The 19,234-nt window shown below is 39.3% G+C and overlaps 1 protein-coding gene across 7 annotated transcripts in view; it reads left to right on the top strand.

Annotated features, from left to right (window-relative positions):
• Window positions 1-19,234, top strand: part of slc25a21 (solute carrier family 25 member 21) — a 565,742-nt gene that overhangs the window by 517,263 nt on the left and 29,245 nt on the right. For all 7 annotated transcript variants that reach the window (XM_072568920.1, XM_072568916.1, XM_072568915.1 and 4 more), the window contains one exon: window positions 8,493-8,552. In XM_072568920.1, coding sequence (XP_072425021.1) covers window positions 8,493-8,552 — 60 coding nt within the window. The remainder of the gene's footprint in view (window positions 1-8,492; window positions 8,553-19,234) is intronic.

The following is a 19,234-nucleotide window of genomic DNA, read 5'->3' as shown; positions in this document are numbered from 1 at the left end:
AGTTCCCCTGCAACCTGTAACATTCTTCCAAACTGTCCACTTCTCCACTGACTTTAGTGTCATCTGCAAATTTACTAATCCATCCACCTATGCCTATGTCTAAGTCATTTATAAAAATGACAAACAGCAGTGGTCCCAAAACAGATCCTTGTAGCACACCACTCGTAACTGGACTCCAGGCTGAATATTTTCCATCAACCATCACTCGCTGCCTTCTTTCAGAAAGCCAGTTTCTAATCCAAACTGCTAAATCACCTTCAATCCCATGCCTCTGCATTTTCTCCCATAGCCTACCATACGGAACCTTATCAAAGGCTTTACTGAAGTCCATGTATACCACGCCAACTGCCCTACCCTCATCTACATGCTTGATCACCTTCTCAAAAAACTCATTGAGGTTTGTGAGAAACGATCTGCCTTTGACAAAACCGTGTTGACTATCTGAAATCAAATTGTTGTTTGCTAGATGATTATAAATCTTATCTCTTATAATCCTTTCCAAAACCTTTCCTACAACAGAAGTAAGGCTCACTGATCTATAATTATCTGGGTCATCTCTACTGCCCTTCTTGAACAAGGGCACAACATTTGCAATCCTCTAGTCCTCTGGTACTAAACCTGTAGACAATGACGACTCAAATATCGAAGCTAAAGGCTCTGCTATCTCCTCCCTAGCTTCCCAGAGAATCCTCGGATAAATCCCATCCGGCCCAGGGGACTTGTCTACATTCACTCCTTCAAGAATTGATAATACCTGTTGCTAACTAACCTTGATCCTTTCTAGTCTAATATCTCATCCCTCATTCTTCTCCTCTACAATATTCTCCTTCTCCTGAGTGAAAACCAATGAGAAATGTCCGTTTAGCACCTCTCCGATCTCCACAGGATCCACACTCAACTTCCCACTTCTGTCTTTGACTGGCCCTATTTCTACCCTAGTCATCCTTTTATTCCTCACATCCCTATAGATAGTTTTAGGGTTCTCCTTTATTCTATTTGCTAAAGACTGCTCGTGTCCTCTCTTTGCTCTTCTTAACTCTCTCTTTAAATCCTTCCTAGCTGATCTGTAACTCTCCATCGCCTCATCTGAACCATTTTTGCCTCATCAACACATAAGCCTCCTTCTTCTGCTAATAAGCCTAACTTTTTTATTTGTTTATGATATCTGTGTTTTGCTGATTAGGCTAATCTTTATTCTCCATTCATAGTGGTAAGCTGCAGTCCTTGGAATGTAAGGACCCCACAGTGCTTTTAGGTAGAGAGTTCTAAGAAGGGTCACTGGACTCAAAATGTTAACTCTGTTTTCTCTCCACAGATACTGCCAGACCTGCTGAGTTTTCCAAGCAATTTATGTTTCTGTTTGTTTCATACCTCCAGCATCCGCGGTTCTTTGTGTTATTTTAGTTCCAAGTCAAGTTGATATGTAGCTTGGAAGAGAAATTGCAGGTGGCAGTGTTCCCATGATTTTGCTGACATATTTCTTCTGGCAGTAAATGTTGGGCATCTGAAAAGTGCTGTCAGATGAGCCTTGGTGAGTTACTGCAGTGCATCTTGTTGATGGTACACAATGCTGCCATTGTGCATTGGTAGTGAAGGGAATGAATGACGAATGATGTGCCAAACAAACAGGCTGCATTGTCCCAAATGGTGTCAATCTTCTTGAATGTTGTTGCAGTTGCACAATCCAAGATGGTGGAGAGTAATTAATTGCACTCCTAGCTTGGCTTTGGGAATGAAAGACAATCTTCGAGGAGACAGGGGGATCTCACATCTCTGACCTGATCTTGTAGGCAGAGTATTTATGTGGCTGTTTTAGTTCAGTGTAACCCCCAAGATAGTAATAGGGCGAGAATCCTATGATAGTGATGCCAAGGAGTGATTGAATGTCAAAGAGTGAAGGTTAGATTAGAGATGGTCATTGCCTACCACTTGTCTGAGGCAAATGCTATTTGCTTCTTGTCACCCCAAACCTGAATTATATCCAGGTCTTGATGTTTTTGGACATGGACGTGGACTGCTTCATGTCATGAATGGTCGTATATATTGTGTAATCATCAGCAAATATACCCAGATTAAATGAGTGGGCAAAAACTTCGCAAATGGAATTTAATGTAAGAAATATGAGATTTTACACTTTGGCAGGAAGAATAGAGAGGCTAAATATTATTTAAATGGAGAAAAGCTGCAAAAGTTATAGAACAGAGGGATTGTTCCTGAATCATAAAAAATCTAGCATCCAAGTTCAGCAGTTAATTAGGAAGGCAAATGGAACATTGCATTTGCATACGTTCTCAAGGTGGCGTCAGCTTGTCTAATAATATGTGTCAAATAGTAATTTGTATTTGCAGAATTACATTTTATTTTGCCCAAAAACTGCATAAATCCACGTAAGATACTGTAAACCTCACTTTAGAAATAGAATTGACTCAACATTGGTACAGACTTTACCATCACACATTCAATACATTGTCTGAGCTGACATAACACCTATTATTAGATAAGTTGATGCCACCTAGAGAATGTAATTCTGGGATTTACATATTAGAACCTAAACCACCATATCCCATTCTAAAAGATGGAAGACTTAATCTAAACTTGTTTAAGAACTGTAACCTGGTGTTGTGTGATTTTTAACTAAAGTTGTTTAATATCATTACATCTCCATGACACTGTAACTCTTTTGCTATAAGTTCTGTATTATATGGTCATGTTCCACAACCACCTGATGAAGAGTTAGCACCTCGAAAGCGAGTGCTTCCAAATAAATCTGTTGGACTATGTTGTGTGATTTTTAACTTTGTCCATCCCAGTCCAACACTGGCACCTCCAAATCACTTCAAATTTTGACATTGTTATACTGGGCTCATTGGTTCTGCAGTGAATACTAGATTAGTGAATATGGAGGATGCAAACGATCATGGAGGGTACATGGGCAAATAAAGTCACATGAGAGCATTCAGGGCATGAGATAAGCTTGGGTCTGAGAAGCAGGATAAGGACGTTAGGACTGGAGGTTGGGAAGAGGAAGCTGATGGCAGAGTTGAGACCTGGAGGGCTTATGATCCTTTAATACAACTTGAATGAAGTTTCAGAGATCTGCAGCAGACCTTCGAACAAGCCAACCTGTTTCAGAGCTCCAGCATCCCTTGTTCTTTGTTTTATATTAGTCTGGCAAGATAGCTAACATGTTGTTCAGAATAATGCCAACAACATGGGTTTGATTTCAGTTCCAGCTGATGTGGAATTGGGACCTGCCTCCTTTTCCTTCCCCTGAGAATGTTAGGCAATGGTAAGCCATGACTGCTTAAAAAAGACTGCTCGGGAAATGGCCTTTTGGCAGGCCACAAGTTAACCAGAAGTTGTAACATGATACATTCCTTCCTGCATTGTGTACTTTTCACTCAGTATCACAGCTGCAAAGTGAATAGTAGAAATGTGTCCCCAGGATTGAAGACCATTATGGATCAGCAAAGTCACTGATTAACATCTTTTGTCTCGTGAATGAGACTCAGGAAAGTCAGACATCCCCCTCAGCTAAGAAATACTCCATATGTGTATGTGTTAACTGTGCTGGAATTTCTACTGGAAGATAATGGAACTCAGAACAATGTTTCTTTACCAATTGTAATTTGAAATCTCAATTGCTAAATTTTAACTAGAATTAATTCATTATATTGGAAAAGTAAACTTGCACACATGCACAAACTCTAGTATGCGTTTTTACTGATGCTTGAGGAAAGAAATAATCCTGTGAAATAGAGCTGGGCAGTTCAGTGGTAATAACCAGTTGCCCAAGTCTGGCTGTCTCTACTGAAGTTGTATTTATTTATTTGTAAATGATAAGTATTGGCAATTCACTTTCTCTGTTAGTGTGTCACTTTGGGAAGCAATTTCAGTTTTGAACGATTCAGATTGATCAACTGTTAAACATCCCTAATGATTTTCTTTCCATCATCATGTCCAATGAACATAACAAACTCCTTGCACTATCAAACACTCCAGTTATGACATATATTGTTTTACCTCTGTTGGAAAAAAAACAAGCATTCTTTAACATGTAGTCAAGCAATTCAGTTGATAGTGGAGGTAAATACCAAAGTGGCTGTTTTTTAGTATGTTCCCATGATGAGTATTTACAGATAAGATGAGAACGAAATAGGAGTATTGTGGGTAACAGGAATGTTTGCTGCTGCTGCTTGTAGTTAGCTACTAAAATATGGATAGTTCAGTCATGCACCCAGGATTGCAGATCTTTATAGTGTGCATGATGCAATCAGATGTAATTTTAACATGCATTAATGAAATATATCTAACTTACATTTGAAGTAATTACTTCTGATTTCTCCCCAAGGAGCCTGGTCCATAGATTGACTGTTCATTCATTGAAATATTGTTTTGAATGAGTAGAACCAGTGCATAAGTGATTGGAAAATTAGCCATAGTGCAGAGACTCCTCCTGGGAGGATCTAAATAAAGGGAACTATGAAGGTTTGAGATGTGAATTGGCAAGGATGGATTGGGGAACCGTCTAAAAAGGGTTGGAAGAATGTATATATGAATTACAGCAATTATTTATTCTTCCTAACACAAAAAAGAGAAAAGGTGGCTGAACTATAGCTTGCAAAAGAAATTAGGGCTAGTGTTAGGCATATAAAATTGCCAGAAAAAGCAGCAAGCCTGAGAATTGGGAGCAGTTTAGAATTCAGCAGAAGAGGACAGAAAGCTTGACCAAGAGGGTTAAAGTAGAATACATGAGTAAAAATGCAGGGAATATAAAAACTGACTGTGAAATTATAATGGGGAACAAAGAAATGGCAGAAAATTAAACACATATGTTGGTAAGTATTCACAAAAGAGAGCACAAATACCCTCCCAGAAATGTTTGTGAAAGAGCAGAGTTGAAGGAAATCAGTATTAGTAAGAAAATAGTGCATTAAAGGCTGACAAATCACCAGAGCCTGATAATCTACATCCCAGAATGCTAAAGGAATATTGAGTGCATTGGCAATCATTTTCCAAAATTGTATAGATTCTGCAGTAGTTGTGCAGATTGGAAGTTGGCAAATATAACCCCACAAATTTAAAAAGTTCAGGAGAGAAAAGACAGAGAATTAATAATCACATTATTAATAGGAAAAATGTTAGTCCATCATAAAAACATAATAGCAAAGGACTGGAAAATCATTTACAGGATTGGACAAGGCCAGCATTGGTTATGAAAGGAAAATTATGCTTAACAAACCCACTGGAGTTCTTGAGGATATAACTAGTAAAATAAATATGGAAGAACCAATGGATGTGCTTTATTTGAATTTGACTTTTGATAAAGTCCTCAATAAGAACTTATTGTGCAGCATTAAGGCATATAGTATAGGGATAATATATTGACATGAATTGATGATGTGGAGTTGCTAGTGTTCGACTAGGGTTGACAAAGTCAGAAGTCATGCAACACCAGGTTATAGTCCAACAGGTCTATTTGAAATCACAAGCTTTCAGAGCGCTGCTCATTCACCAGGTAAAGTCAAAGTTGAGTGAGTAGCCAAACACAAGGAAGATACAGTGCAACATGGCTAAATTGTACACTTCATATGAAAGACAGAAGGGCAGAGTACTGTTTCACTGGTGATGTATTGGAAAATGTGGATTTGCAAAGGGGCTCTGGATGTCCTCATATACCAGTCATGAAGGTAGACAGGTGCAGCAAGCATTTAGGAAGGCAAATAAAATATTGGCCTTCATTACAAGAGGATTTGAATTCAAAAGTAGGGGTGCTTCACTATAGTTATATATGGCCTGGGTGAGACCATGCCTAAAGTATTATGTGCAGTTTTGGTCTCCATACCTAAGGAAGAATACACTGTAGAGTGTGTATAGCACAGGTTCACTAGGCTGATACTGAGGATGGCAGGTCTATCGTATGAGGAGAAATTGGTTCAACTGAGCCTGTATTCACTAAAGTTTAGTAAAAATAGTGGGAATATAAAATTCTAACAGATCTGGACACACTATATACAGGGAGAATATTTTCCCGGGTTGGGAATTCAAAAATGGAGTTCAAAAACAGTTTCAGGATATGGGGTAGGTCATTTAGGACTGAGTTGACAAGAAAGTTCTTCACTGAAGGGGGAGTGAACCTACAGTAGGGGTAGGGAATTCTCCATCACGAAAAGCTATGGTTTCCAAATTCATGAGTATATTCAAGGAAGTCAATGATATATTTTTAGATTTTAAAGGCATTAAGGAGTATGGGGAGAAAGCAGGAATATTGCATTGAGATTAGAGGATCAGCCATGATCATAACTCCTCCTTGTTTCTATGTTTCTGTGGCCCTTGAATTAAGTATACAGAATTACATAGCTCACTCTATAGATAGGATCAAAGCACGTGGTAGAAGGGTTTACACTGCTTTACACCTGAGTTAAGAAGGTTGACAGATTGCAGCTAGTTGCAGAGCAGAATGATGCTGGAACAAAGATCATTAGATTATCTTTTTCTTAAAGCTGTGTCTGCTCTTTGTGTGTGTGTTGAATGGCATTACCTAACAGTTGATGGGTTATCTATTTTGGTAGGCTTTAGGTACAGAATTAAAAACTGAGTTCAATTTCTTTACATATTTTATGCAATACATAAGTAATTAGTAGCAGAGGAAGAGACCCAGAGCTGTAGACTTGATATTGTTTGGATCACTTCCCCGCTTGAGTTTGTCCGATTTTGTGGGATACTGTTCCTAGCTCCAACTTTAGCTATGTCTTGTGGTCTTTTTGGGTAGATGGATTGAAGCACTAATGAGGTATCTTTCCCATACCTCTCAATATAATTTCTATTTGGCTTTTCTAGTCTTAAATTGAACATGTGGACCTATGCTTTTGATTGGATTGGCCCTAATTTTGTTGTATAGTGGACTGTTTGTTGTACATTTTAATTATGTCTAGCTCATTATGCAACTTATCAACTGACCCATAATGTCAATAGACATTTGTGATATAGAATTGTGTCAGGTCAGCCAGACATCACTCAGGGTTACCTCAACAGAGTCATAGAGATGTACAGCACGGAAACAGACCCTTCAGTCCAACTCATTCATGCTGACCAGATATTCTAAATTGATCTATTCCTATTTGCCAGCATTTGGCCCATATTCCTGTAAATCCTTCAAATTCAGATTCCTCTTAAATGTTGTAATACCAGCCTCCATCACTTCCTCTGGCAGCTTAATCCATACATGCACCACTGTCTGTGTGAAAAGATTGCCCCTTAGGTCCCTTTTAATTTTTTTCTTACTCACCCTAAACCTATGCCCTCTAACTTCCCCACCCCAGGGAAAAGACCTTGACTATTTACCCTATCCATGCCCCTCATGCTTTTATAAACCTCTATAAGGTCTCTTCATCCTTCAATGCTCCAGGGAAAAAAGCCCCAACCTGTTCAGCCTCTCCCTATGGTTCAAACCCTCCAACCTGGAGAAGTCTGCTTAAAGCCATTACAGAAAATCAGCTGCACATAGGAATTTTCTCATACCAGAGTGGATGGGTTTGTCATCGGAATAATGAACAACATTACTGCTAGCACAATGCCTTGTGGAATTCCATTCTGCTTTCTCTGTCAATGACTTTTGTTTACTACAGTTTTCCACAAAAAAAATGTGGAAAATGTGGAAAAATTTGCTAATAAAATTCAGATGAACTCTGTCTGAGAGCCACGTCACAGCTTCTGTCAAGCTATTAATCAGCCTGTGAATCCTTTTACGAATTAACACTAGTCCAGTTATTAATGACTTAAAGTCAATCGACACCTTTAAAAGGCAGCTGAATCAATATTTGTTGAGAAAAAGGAATTGAGAAATGTCGAATGGAAAGCACTGCTGATGTGGAAAGAATAGATTGAGAAGCATGAGAGGAAAGAGCTCAGATAGAATAAAAAGCTTAAGTAGGCAAGTGTCTTTTACTCACTCTGGATTTTCTGTCTATTCACTGACTATAGGTGGAAAATGCAGAGCTTATGTTTTTATTTTAACTGCCTAACATGCCTTTGTGCCTGCCAGTCTGAATACCTCGAGTTGGCCAACAATATAAATGGATAGATTTTAAGTTGAAGTTTCTTTTAAAAGATGTTAACTGAATATGTGACTGAATTGCATTCTGTTTGTGAGAAAGTGGCTATTAAATATTGACACTAATTGCTTCCTTTTTAGATGAAGATATGCAATCACCTCTTGTTTATATTTTTCAAGTTAATTGTTCATTTTTCAGTGCATTACTAAAGACACGCAACAAATTGCATCTGCTATATATGTTGAATATATGTTTTTGAAAATATGGCATTTGTGAAATACTATTTATTTATTATGAGAGATTTCACATTGTGTATTCGACTTACTATACTTACATCTTATTTTAGTCATTAGCTAGATATCATGATTTTTTTTTAAGAAAGGTAAGAGATCCAAGTTTCTCAAACTGATGGTTATGTCCTTATGATTTGGTTTCCAGTTTCTAACTTTTGAACAATACAAGAAGATATTAAGTTATGCCTCATTGCCTTCTGGTGTGGTAAGTACACAGATTGCAGTTCTTTCTATTATTAATACATCCAGTTAAGGTAGTGATAAACATTTTATTAATAGGCATTTCCCTAAAGATGTTGACACAAATGTGAATAATTTATTGTTACAGTGTTCAACAATAAATGGTTCTTTGACGCAACACATGGTTTCATTTAAATCCCTTTGTTATTATTAGTTAAATGTCATTTCCCTTCTAAAGACTTCAATTAAAGACATTTTCATGTTATTTAAGTTACTTTCAGGTCAACCAAATCTCTGTATACTGTTAAGTTTTGTAATAGTCCAGTAAAATGTTGTCTGCTGGATTTATTTCACTGTAGGTTTGCTCATGAGTTGTCACTCAGTACTGGGATTAGTATCTTTGTTTCTTGCATTCCTGCTTTCATCTTCCTGTTTACCTGTGGGTGTGTACATAGGTGCTGAACAGAGTTAGGTGAGGAGAAATTTTATGGGAAAACCTGCTCAGCAGCTAAGTCATGGCACAAAGCCAAATTGTTTTGTAGTAAGATTGCTGACTGATCAATCACTAGGTTTGTGTGCAGGCTTTCAGGAAAAAGGTTCTGTTTTTTAAGCACCCAGGGCATGTATCATAGTCTGAAGGGGCCTCACAAAGTTACAGGAATCCAAGAGTATATTGCTGCAGGAATGTTTAAATGTTATGTGTAAATTAAGAATGAATGATAAAATAAGTGACGACAACTCATGAAATTTAAATCTGATCTTCATTCCTTCAGATAGAATTGCTGAGTTAATACCTATGTACTGGTATGTACAAAATTATAAGCCATTTTGTCTCAACTATAACTCACTTGGTAGCAGTCACACATCCCAATGAGAAGGTTTTGGTTTAAGTTGCACTCCAGGGCTTGAGCACATAAAAACGGGGTTATATTTACCTCTGTGCAACTACAGACGAGGTACTTGCCACACATGCAGTGACAGTGCCTGGGACGTCATTGCTAGCCACACTGCAGGTAGTTTTCTTCATCAAACTTCAATGATTTTGCAAATTGCTGCCCAATTCCCAACTCCTCTTTTGCCACGTCACTCAGCTCCCGTTTACTACTCACCTTGTTCCGACTCCATAGCGATTGTGGGCGGCAGGCAGCATGTATTGAGATGAAGGGGTACAGCAAGTAAGATGTGATTGGGGTAGCAAGAAAAGTGGTGAACAGAGAAGTGAGAAAGCGCAGTGGTGATTAATGTAGTGGCAAGTATGGCAACAAGCAAGGTGGGTAAAGCAGACAATGGGATGGTGAGCAGGATAGCAAGCAAGAGACAAAACAAATGCCCAACAATGATAAGCCTGGCATGAACTTCTGCTTTCAATGTAGTATGGGTACAAAGTGATGTCATCAGTGGCACTACACTTCCTATTCCAGTGCCTTTGGCAGGAGATACAGTAAATAAAGTACTTCAGTGCTGTACCAAATGACTACTGTTGGATGTGCTGTCTTTCAGATAAGACATTAAATCAAGGATCCATCTGTCTGTTCAGGTAGTTGGCACAATTCAAAGAAGATCAGAGGAGCTATTTCCAAAACATCTGTCCCTCAATCGAAGCAGATAAAAGCAGTTTATCTGTCATTATTACATGGTTAACTACACATGTAAAAATTAATCAAATTTGACGATTAGTCTGTGATCCGACACAACCAAAGCAGAAATTATTTAGTGAACAAGATAAAATATCCAGTTTAATCTATTTTACAAGGCAATATTTAGTGAGACCTATAGTCTTGGGATTTTTTGTTGGCAGGGTGATTTATTTAAGGAGGATTGGCTTCTTGATGGTGGGTTAGAGTTTAAGTCAATGGCATTGCAGCTACAGATGTGACCTCATGCCATGTGGTAATGGCACTTTCCTATTTTCAATTGATTTGCATCTCATGATTATCTTAAAACCTTTTGAAATTAAGTCTTAACTTCAAGATTCCATCAACACCACATGGAAAATTCATAGCACCATGCACTTTCCCTATCATTTAAAAATAGCATGTCTCAGTTGAGTTTGTCCATTTTGATTGACTAGAGCAATTGCTTTTGTGGAAATCTGCAGCACAGAGGCCTGGAGCAGGAGACTGTCAGTTGAGATTGAGTGCCAGGAGCATTGATGAATTGGGGAAGAGTGTTGAGGGAAGATATTTGGATTAGGCAAAGAGGGGGTCAAAAGGTAATCAAAGGGAGGCATTGGACCATGAAGAGGATTGTCAGATAATTAAACAAGGAAGTGTCCATGGCTTGAATTGGAATGAGATGGTCAAGGCAAGGTGTGGGTTTTTGATTTGGAAGCATTGTTTTGTTATCGTCAGAGGAGAGGATAGTTATTGGTAGTCACCAAACTGAAATGAGGGGCCTAAAGTGCTTTTCAACATCAGGACCTAGATATCAACAGGAGGACCCTATCATCGGGAAATTCACAATTATGGAGGAAGGTCTGTACAATCCAGGAGAAGTAGGGATGCTGCAAGGTCTCATCGGACTATTGAAGATCAAGGCATTGCAAAAGTATGTCCAGGATGCCAGGGAGAGGGTCTAGGATCAGAGGACAATGTCTTTGGGGTAGGATCAAGATGGAGAGATGGCCTGATTACTGTTGCTTGTCACAGCATAAAAAATTATGATGGGAGATTTCAAAGCACTCAATGACGTTTGGAGGGTCAGGAATAATGGGCTCAAAGTCAAAAAGTTGGAGGCTGACTAGTTCCAGATGGAAGGTGATTCTTTCTCAACCATTACTGCAAACCAATAGTGAAAGTTGCCCCTGGGTAGATTCAAAAGCCTTATTGTTCAGGAAGAATTCTAATAAGGCATTATAAGCGAACACAAGCACATCACCACATCTTCAGAACTAACTATCTACAAATGTTCAGGAGGCAATGCCAGAGACAACTGAGGGTATTTGGGAAAACAGTCTTAGAGATATGAAGGTCCTGAACAAGGCCTTTGGCCTATGGATTTGGTGGGAACCCCATGCCAGTGAGCTTCAGGATGACTGGTCTTGCTCAATGTATGCCAGTGGTTTCCAGGACTTCATAGATGATGTGTGGCATTTCACAAGTTTCCCCACATGGTGGATAAACAGGTGACCTATGCCATCTTTTGTTGTGTGAATAATTTATCCACTGATGTGGATAAGCACATTGGGACTTGGGGCCATCACTGTTTTCCTAGAGGGCAAGAGGTCAGCAAGTGCACTCATGGCAATTAGAGCTGCCTGGAATCAGTTCAAGACATTTGTGAAGCAATGGTTTTCAGTTTTTAAACATGCAACTGGTCTGCTACCACAGGCAAAGAATCATTAATGTCTGTGCTTGGTTCCAGAAAGTTCTCATGACTCATTCATTTTACACAATTCACAAGTCTCAAAACTTTGAGGCCTTTTGATTGCTGGAACTTGGATGTCACAGGCTTTTCCCACAGAGCCTGGTTGATCACACACATAAGGTATCCTGACTGTGCAGCAGAAAAGCAATCTAATGCAGCAAATGCCTCCACTGGAACCATCAATGAACAAAGCATCAGCACAGCAATGGTATATGTTTACTGTCCTCAGTGTGCATGGGCTCTGATTTTTGCATAAATTAGAGTAACATGAATAGTTATGGTCTGCTGTAAACTGAACAACTTGGCTATTTATAACATGTTGTTATAATAGGATACATGAAAGAAGTAAGCCTTCTCCTCAGATGACAATGAATGACATGAACCTGAGTCCCAGGGCCATGGGGATATGTGCAAGGGATGTATAGGCTACCCTCATGCATATTCAATTTGCCTCAAGATTGAGGTAAGTATCTGAACATAGTCCCATTGTGGGATCTTCATTGCCTGTTCAGGATGTCAACGAACCTCTACCAGCGTTTCCCCCCCCCCCCACCAGAGATACATCTGAAACTGTATTCTCTGCCATTGAGAAGAATGAAAGGAATGGATCATTGTTATACACATGAGCATTGATCCTTCAAGATATCTGTTTTGCACTTGGACATATGTCAGTCTGAAAATCTGAATATCTGAAAATTCAGATCTTTCACCTTCGTTGCAGGGCCTTGAGTAAAACTGAAACACTTCCCTTATTTTCGTTTAGATTTTTCCAATGTTGAAATTGTTCTTCTTCAGTTGGCCAGACCCTTGTTATTCAGATGTTTTTCTCTGACTCATAAGAAATACAGAGTGGCTGATTCACTTCTAAATTGTCTTTGACTTATGAATTGAAATGTCACAGCTTACAGCAACTGCAGCAGGAAAGAAAACTGCTTTTCTTCAAGTTTAAATTGAGTTTTTGATTGCAGAGAACAGGCAGCTTCTGGGCTGGGAGAAGATCTGTGCATCTCTCTTTTTTTCTCTCTCTCTCTCTCTCATATTTATATTTCTTTCTCTCTATATCTAATTGTCACTAGCCCAAGCCTAATCAGCTTCCTGTTGCCAACAAGAGCTGCATCAATACACTCCCCAGGCATTGGATCATCCACAATCCGTACTTTGATTACTGCTTGTTCAAACAATTGTTTACAGTCCTCACATGGGCATCACATCACTCACTTTCAAAATTGCAGTCACTCTATCAAACAGTGGATTTTGAAGCAACCCATTCTCATTTGAGTCACCAATTTTTAAAAAGACATAGTCCTTATAAAATGGTGAAATGAACATTGAATGTAATTGAATGCAAACATACATAATTTACTCCACACTAAAGTAAATGCTCCTAACTCCTGTAGCCATCAATGAGTACTAACCATGAGGTGAGCTTTGAAATTTAGCTGTCTGACTAAGCTCAACCCAAGATATGGCAAAAATGCATGTGTGAATTAAGTGAAGTCAACATATTGCGCAATATTCATGTGACAAATTTAACATATTAAATTTACTTGGCTTTCGTAAAGTATTAACCTTTTTCCTATGCCAATATGCCTTCATGTAACCCCAGCTGAGATTAAAGCTTTCCATTCACTAACAAGTTGCTTTTGTTGGCTGTGGCAGGCATTCACTGGAAGAACATCTTGAGAGTTCTGGCCTTTTGAGTCTCCTGCAGTGCTGTAGTGACATCTTCCACTGCATCACTGGCTGGTGTAATGGAGTTGCTGGCAGAGGGGATGAAGAAAGTTCACTCACCCTGGTGATGTCTGGAGAGGAAGTTCTTGGGGCAGCTGGCATATGTTCATCCTTCCTGTCTGTGTATAATGGTACCTCTCTGTTTCCCTGAGTGGAAAAGGCTCTTTCAGGGATGCCCAAGTCCTCAACCCCCTCTCAGCTAGCCTCTGCTGTAAGGTGACTATAGCTAGAGTGATGAATGCAGCTCAGAGCAAATATGGGGCAAGTGTTTCACCTGAACCTGTCCATGGGAGGAAGCTATGCACTCATATACTGAGGCACGGCAGAATTAATAGCTTGTGTAGACTCCTCTGTCACTTATACAACTTTGTGCATGAACACTGGCATCCCCACCATATTCTCACTAACTGGTGTTATGTGTTTGGCAGGCTTTTTGTGGCCGTGATCAGAGGTCTGTGTTCAGTGTGAGACTCAGCAGGGACCTTGCCCCAGCAGAGCTCTGAGTGACAGGGGCTTCTACAGTGACATCCTCCAGATCTGCACTCATCAGGTATCCGCTGTTGACTGAGGGCTGATTGTGAGGGTTTGCAGAGAGGAAGAAAAGAGCTACATTAAGGAGCTGTATAGTTCATGAATGCATCACATTTCTTCTTGTCGCTGTGTGTGACTATTTGCCAGCAGCAGGTTTGCTGGCTGTTCACATTTATGTTTGGTCATTCCACCCTTATCAGCTGTGATTACCCAGTTCTCCACTCCTTCTATTCCCACCCTCACTCCAGCCCATTCATCCACCACTTCTACAATCTGCATTGCCTCTTCCTCTGCATACCTGAGCAGCATTAATGTTGTCAACTGCAGTCCTTGACTTCTCTCTCACATTATGGGATTGTTCTCCATGAGAATGTGTAACGTTAGTGACATATCATGTAACACAAGACCACCTTGTCTGCCTACATCTCCATTTCTCACATGCTCACTCAGGCCACACTGTCACATGCCCAAGCAGTACTGAGATTATTCACATATTCACTCACCTAAAAGAATCGACTGAGTAAACAGGAAAGCTCTGCAAAATGATCAGAACATTGCTGTGCCCTCTACTCTTTCAAAACTCGGTCTCATTCATTGTAACTTTTCATTGTCCTCCCCCAATCAACATGTAAAAGGTTTCCAGTTTTTTTTAAACCTCCCCTGTTCCTGAAGAGCGGTAATCCAAATTGCCCAATTTCTTGATCTGTTGATTTTCCTTCCTAGTGGGCTCACTGAAGATGAATCTTGCCAAATGCCTTTCCTTGTAGTCCCATTTCCACTGTTTACTCTATTGACTCTTCCAATGGATAAACAATCACCACCTCCCTCTGCATTTCACTCAAAACGCCCAAACCCTTGTGAATTAGGCACTTGCCACCCAATAACTTATTGTGGTCAGTTGCAATAGCATCAAAGTGTGAATTGAGCACTTTATTTCCTTCTTTGACTAGGTAAGACAGCGCCAGAGACCTGGGTTCAATTCCCGCCTCAGGCGACTGACTGTGTGGAGTTTGCACATTCTCCCTGTGTCTGCGTGGGTTTCCTCCAGGTGCTCCGGTTTCCTCCCACAGTCCAAAGATGTGCAGGTCAGGTGAATTGGCCATGCTAAATTGTCCGTAGTGTTAGGTAAGGGGTAAATGTAGGGGTATGGGTGGGTTGCGCTTCGGCAGGGCGGTGTGGACTTGTTGGGCCGAAGGGCCTGTTTCCACACTGTAAGTCATCTAATCTAAAAAATGCCGTGCAGCTCAAAGATGTTGCCAGGACAGGAGAGTTTGAGTTATAGGAAGAGGCTGGACAGGCTAAGACTTTTTCCACTGGAACATATAGAGATTTATAAAATCATGAGGGGCATAGTTAAGGTGAATAGCAAAGTCTTTTCCCTCAGATGGGGGAATTCAAAACTAGGGGGCCTAAGGTGAGAGGAGAAAGGTTTAAAAGGGAGCTGGGGGCAACTTATTCACTCAGAAGGTGGTTTGTATGTGGAATAAATTGCCAGGGGAAGTGGTGGATGTGGGTACAGTTACAACATTTAAAAGACATTTGGACAGGTACATGAATAGGAAGGGTTTAGAGGGATATGGGCCACATGCAGGTCAGCGGGTCTAGTTTAGTTTGCAAAACTTTGGTCAGGATGGACGACTTGGACCAAAGGGTCTGTTTCAGTGCTCTATGACCTAATGACTCTACGATAAGAACAGAAGTTCCGTACCATTTTGACAGATAATAAGTTTCTAGTCAAAGGTTTACACATGAACTCACCCATATCTCTACTCAGCTGTGTTTGAATGGCCAACATTTCAAGTTTTCACATACGGCCATTTCTTCCAATTTTATACATGTATTTTGCCAATATTATCCATATATTATCCAATCTTATTACATGTTTGCATTTCCTAGCTGCTGTGTGTGTGTGTGTGTGTGTGTGTGTGTCTGTGTCTGTCTGTCTGTCTGTCCGGGGTGGGGGGTTGTGAGTGTGAGAGAGAGTGTATGTTAGTGTAGAGTGTCACACATGCACCCCCTCACAGTCTTAGACACTCTACACTCACATATGCACACATATACACTCTCTCTCACACTCATAACCCCCACCCCAGACAGTCAGACACACACACACACACACACACAAACCTACATGCAAACATATACATATACATTTGTGGGGTGAACCTGTAGAGTTACATTGTACTTTGCTCAAAAACTGCATGAGTTCATGTAAGACTGTTAACTCACTTTTTAGACGAGAATCAGTCTAAATATTACGACACAGACAGAGGACATAGGGGGCTGACACCTTCAACATATTATCTGGCTAACACCAATTGTTATAGTTTTGTAATTTACATATGAAAGAAGTGAAACTATCATGGTATTCGAACAAATGAAAGACTCAACAAACAATCAAGGTATTTTTCAATGTATAATTTCAGTTACATCACACTGTAAACTTTTGCTATAAATTCTGTGTCTTACAATTGTGTCCTCCATAACCACCTGATGAAGGAGCAGCGCTCCAAAAGTTAGTGCTTCCAATTAAACCTGTTGGACTATAACTTGGTGTTGTGTGATTTTTAACTTTGTACACACCAGTCCAACACCGGCATCTCCAAATCTTAAATAAAAGTGATACATTCTTTTCCTTTATGATTCTTCAATTTCCCTCTCTCTGAATCTCATTTTTGTTTCCTCTCTACATCACTTTCACTTGGTCCTGATGTAACTTAGTGTTTGAAGTTTGAACTGAGAATTTCTTGATTCAAATGCTCTACTGTTCATTGACAATTCTTCAATCTGATTCTTTAATGAGATATAGTTACTTGTCTTGTTCATCCAGGTCCCAGGTGCACTGTAGAGGGCGCCATGCTATTTTGGCTTTCTGATTTACAGTAAACTGGTCCCTTCGAATCATCTGTGTGCCTGTGTAATGAATGATTGAGCACAATCATTTAATGCTGAGAACAAAATTTGTTTCATTGTATACTATTGCATGTTTATGTTTGTGTAGTTTGCTGCCAGACTTCTGTGAATGTTATTACGTCTGGATCTTTCCATGCAATTAATTGCTTCCAGTTTCCATAGTTTATTTCCCACACTGTAAATTGTGATACATTCATTTTAGTTTTTTAAAACCTTTATTCAAACATAACTCCTCTCCCCATTGTCTGTTGCCATCAGCCTATGCATGTCTTTTCAATTCATAATTAAGCCATTTGCTTTTATTTCTTTACATCATATCTTTTTGCTAACTTGTTTTCTGCGGTACATAATTCAAACCGACTCTCCTGTCTTATTAATGATTCTAGCTGGTTTTACTTTTCTAACTAGGTCTCCATCCTCACTCCCACCATGACACTTTTAATTTTAATTCTTTCTCTATTTAATTATTGGACCAATACTTCAGAAACCTGGCTGTTTCAATGTAACCAAATGAAGTCTATTGCCAGTTGACTCAGAACTTGTAACGGTGCCCAAGAAAGTAGAATCCTTCTTGCTGACACCACACATATAGTCATACATTCTTTTCATTTCCTTTTCCATTTCAGTTCATAGAAGGGAAAGTTATCCTCAAATTACCACTATCAAATATGCCTGTTCAGATTGCTTCATAATGTTAGTGCAGATTGAATTTAGGAGAATTTTCTTTTCAAGTATCCTTGCCTCTTACAAAGTCTCTTACATAATTGACTGTTGTCCTCCCTTTCTTGTGTTCCACAATTCGATTTGCTATCTTTTTTATCTTTCCTGTCATAAGACACAAAAGCTTCCTTGATTGGATGAAAGGATTTTTTCGACCTTTCCAGCTATTAAATCACCCAACACTACAGTTAAAGCATTTCTAGCAATCCTTAAAAGGTTTCTTAACTACCCAGAGTAAAGGGGAACATTATCTATTTTCACCCATAAAATGTTATGACACTCAAACACTTATCAGGAAGACTGACATAAGACGCATCACTAAAAGTAACTAAGTTCACGTTTTTTTATTCACCTGTGGGTGAACACTTAAACATGTATTTGTCCATATTCAGTGCAGAATTAAAAATGATTTTCCCTTAAAACATTCACAATTTGAGTGTTTAATCATGGTACTTTGTTTCAATACATCAAAACTTGCATCTTGTCTTGCTTATATGGGTGCAAAACCAATTCAACTAACCAATCAAGTTTCACAGGAAGAAAGTGACGATTGTAGATGCCTGGAGATCAGAGTCGAAAAGTGTGGCGCTGGAAAATCACAGCAGGTCAAGCAGCATCTGAGATGCAGGAGAATCAACGTTCTGAATAGAATCAAAGATTAGAAAGAACATTGATTTTACTGCTCCTCGGATGCTGCCTGACCAGCTGTGATTTTCTAGAACCACAAAATTTCCAATTAAGCTTCACATGAATCTATTTCTTCTTGAGGTGCATATCATTTTCTCTAATGTCCTAGCACAATTAACCAGGATAGCAGCAACAGTATCTCATTAGGATTGCTGTATCAAAATTATTCCAGAACCGTTTTGCGTAAGCTTGATTTCTAACTTTGATTCAACTCTAAAGGCTTAATAAGTACACATTTCTCAAATCCATGACACCACCTCATGAGAAATCACAAATACATTTCAGGAATATGCCAGATAAAGCATCCCTTTTTGGTCTAAATAAGATATTGTGAAATCTGATGTAATTGAATGCAACCAACTTTCTTCAAAGTAATTCTCACCAAAAAATACCACCCATTCCAAGCATCATTCAAATCATGAACACATTTGTTTAAAGTTCCATATCACTTGCTTTTTATGCAGTTTCAGAAACACTTACACATTATCCAGCTGCTCTTCAAACCCAAGCAACTAGTCTCACTTTGCTCCGTACTCCATTGCAAGAAACTTTTTACACAAGTCTATCTATGCGACAAGGCTAGCTGTCCCTTATCTGGTACTTCAGAGTAAACTCTAAATTCCTTCTAAATATCTAATTTTTTTGTTTTACCCATTTGACTAGTTTGTCCTTTACTCTCCTTGCCACCACCAAAATTATAAGGTTTTCTACTTCCATTGTATTTTAAGATGCTTCTGTAGCTCTCCGGACATTGTATAA

The sequence above is a fragment of the Chiloscyllium punctatum genome, chromosome 4 (genome assembly GCF_047496795.1).
Source record: "Chiloscyllium punctatum isolate Juve2018m chromosome 4, sChiPun1.3, whole genome shotgun sequence".
Taxonomy (NCBI): Eukaryota; Metazoa; Chordata; class Chondrichthyes; order Orectolobiformes; family Hemiscylliidae; genus Chiloscyllium; species Chiloscyllium punctatum.
This window is presented reverse-complemented; position numbering and strand designations above follow the sequence as displayed.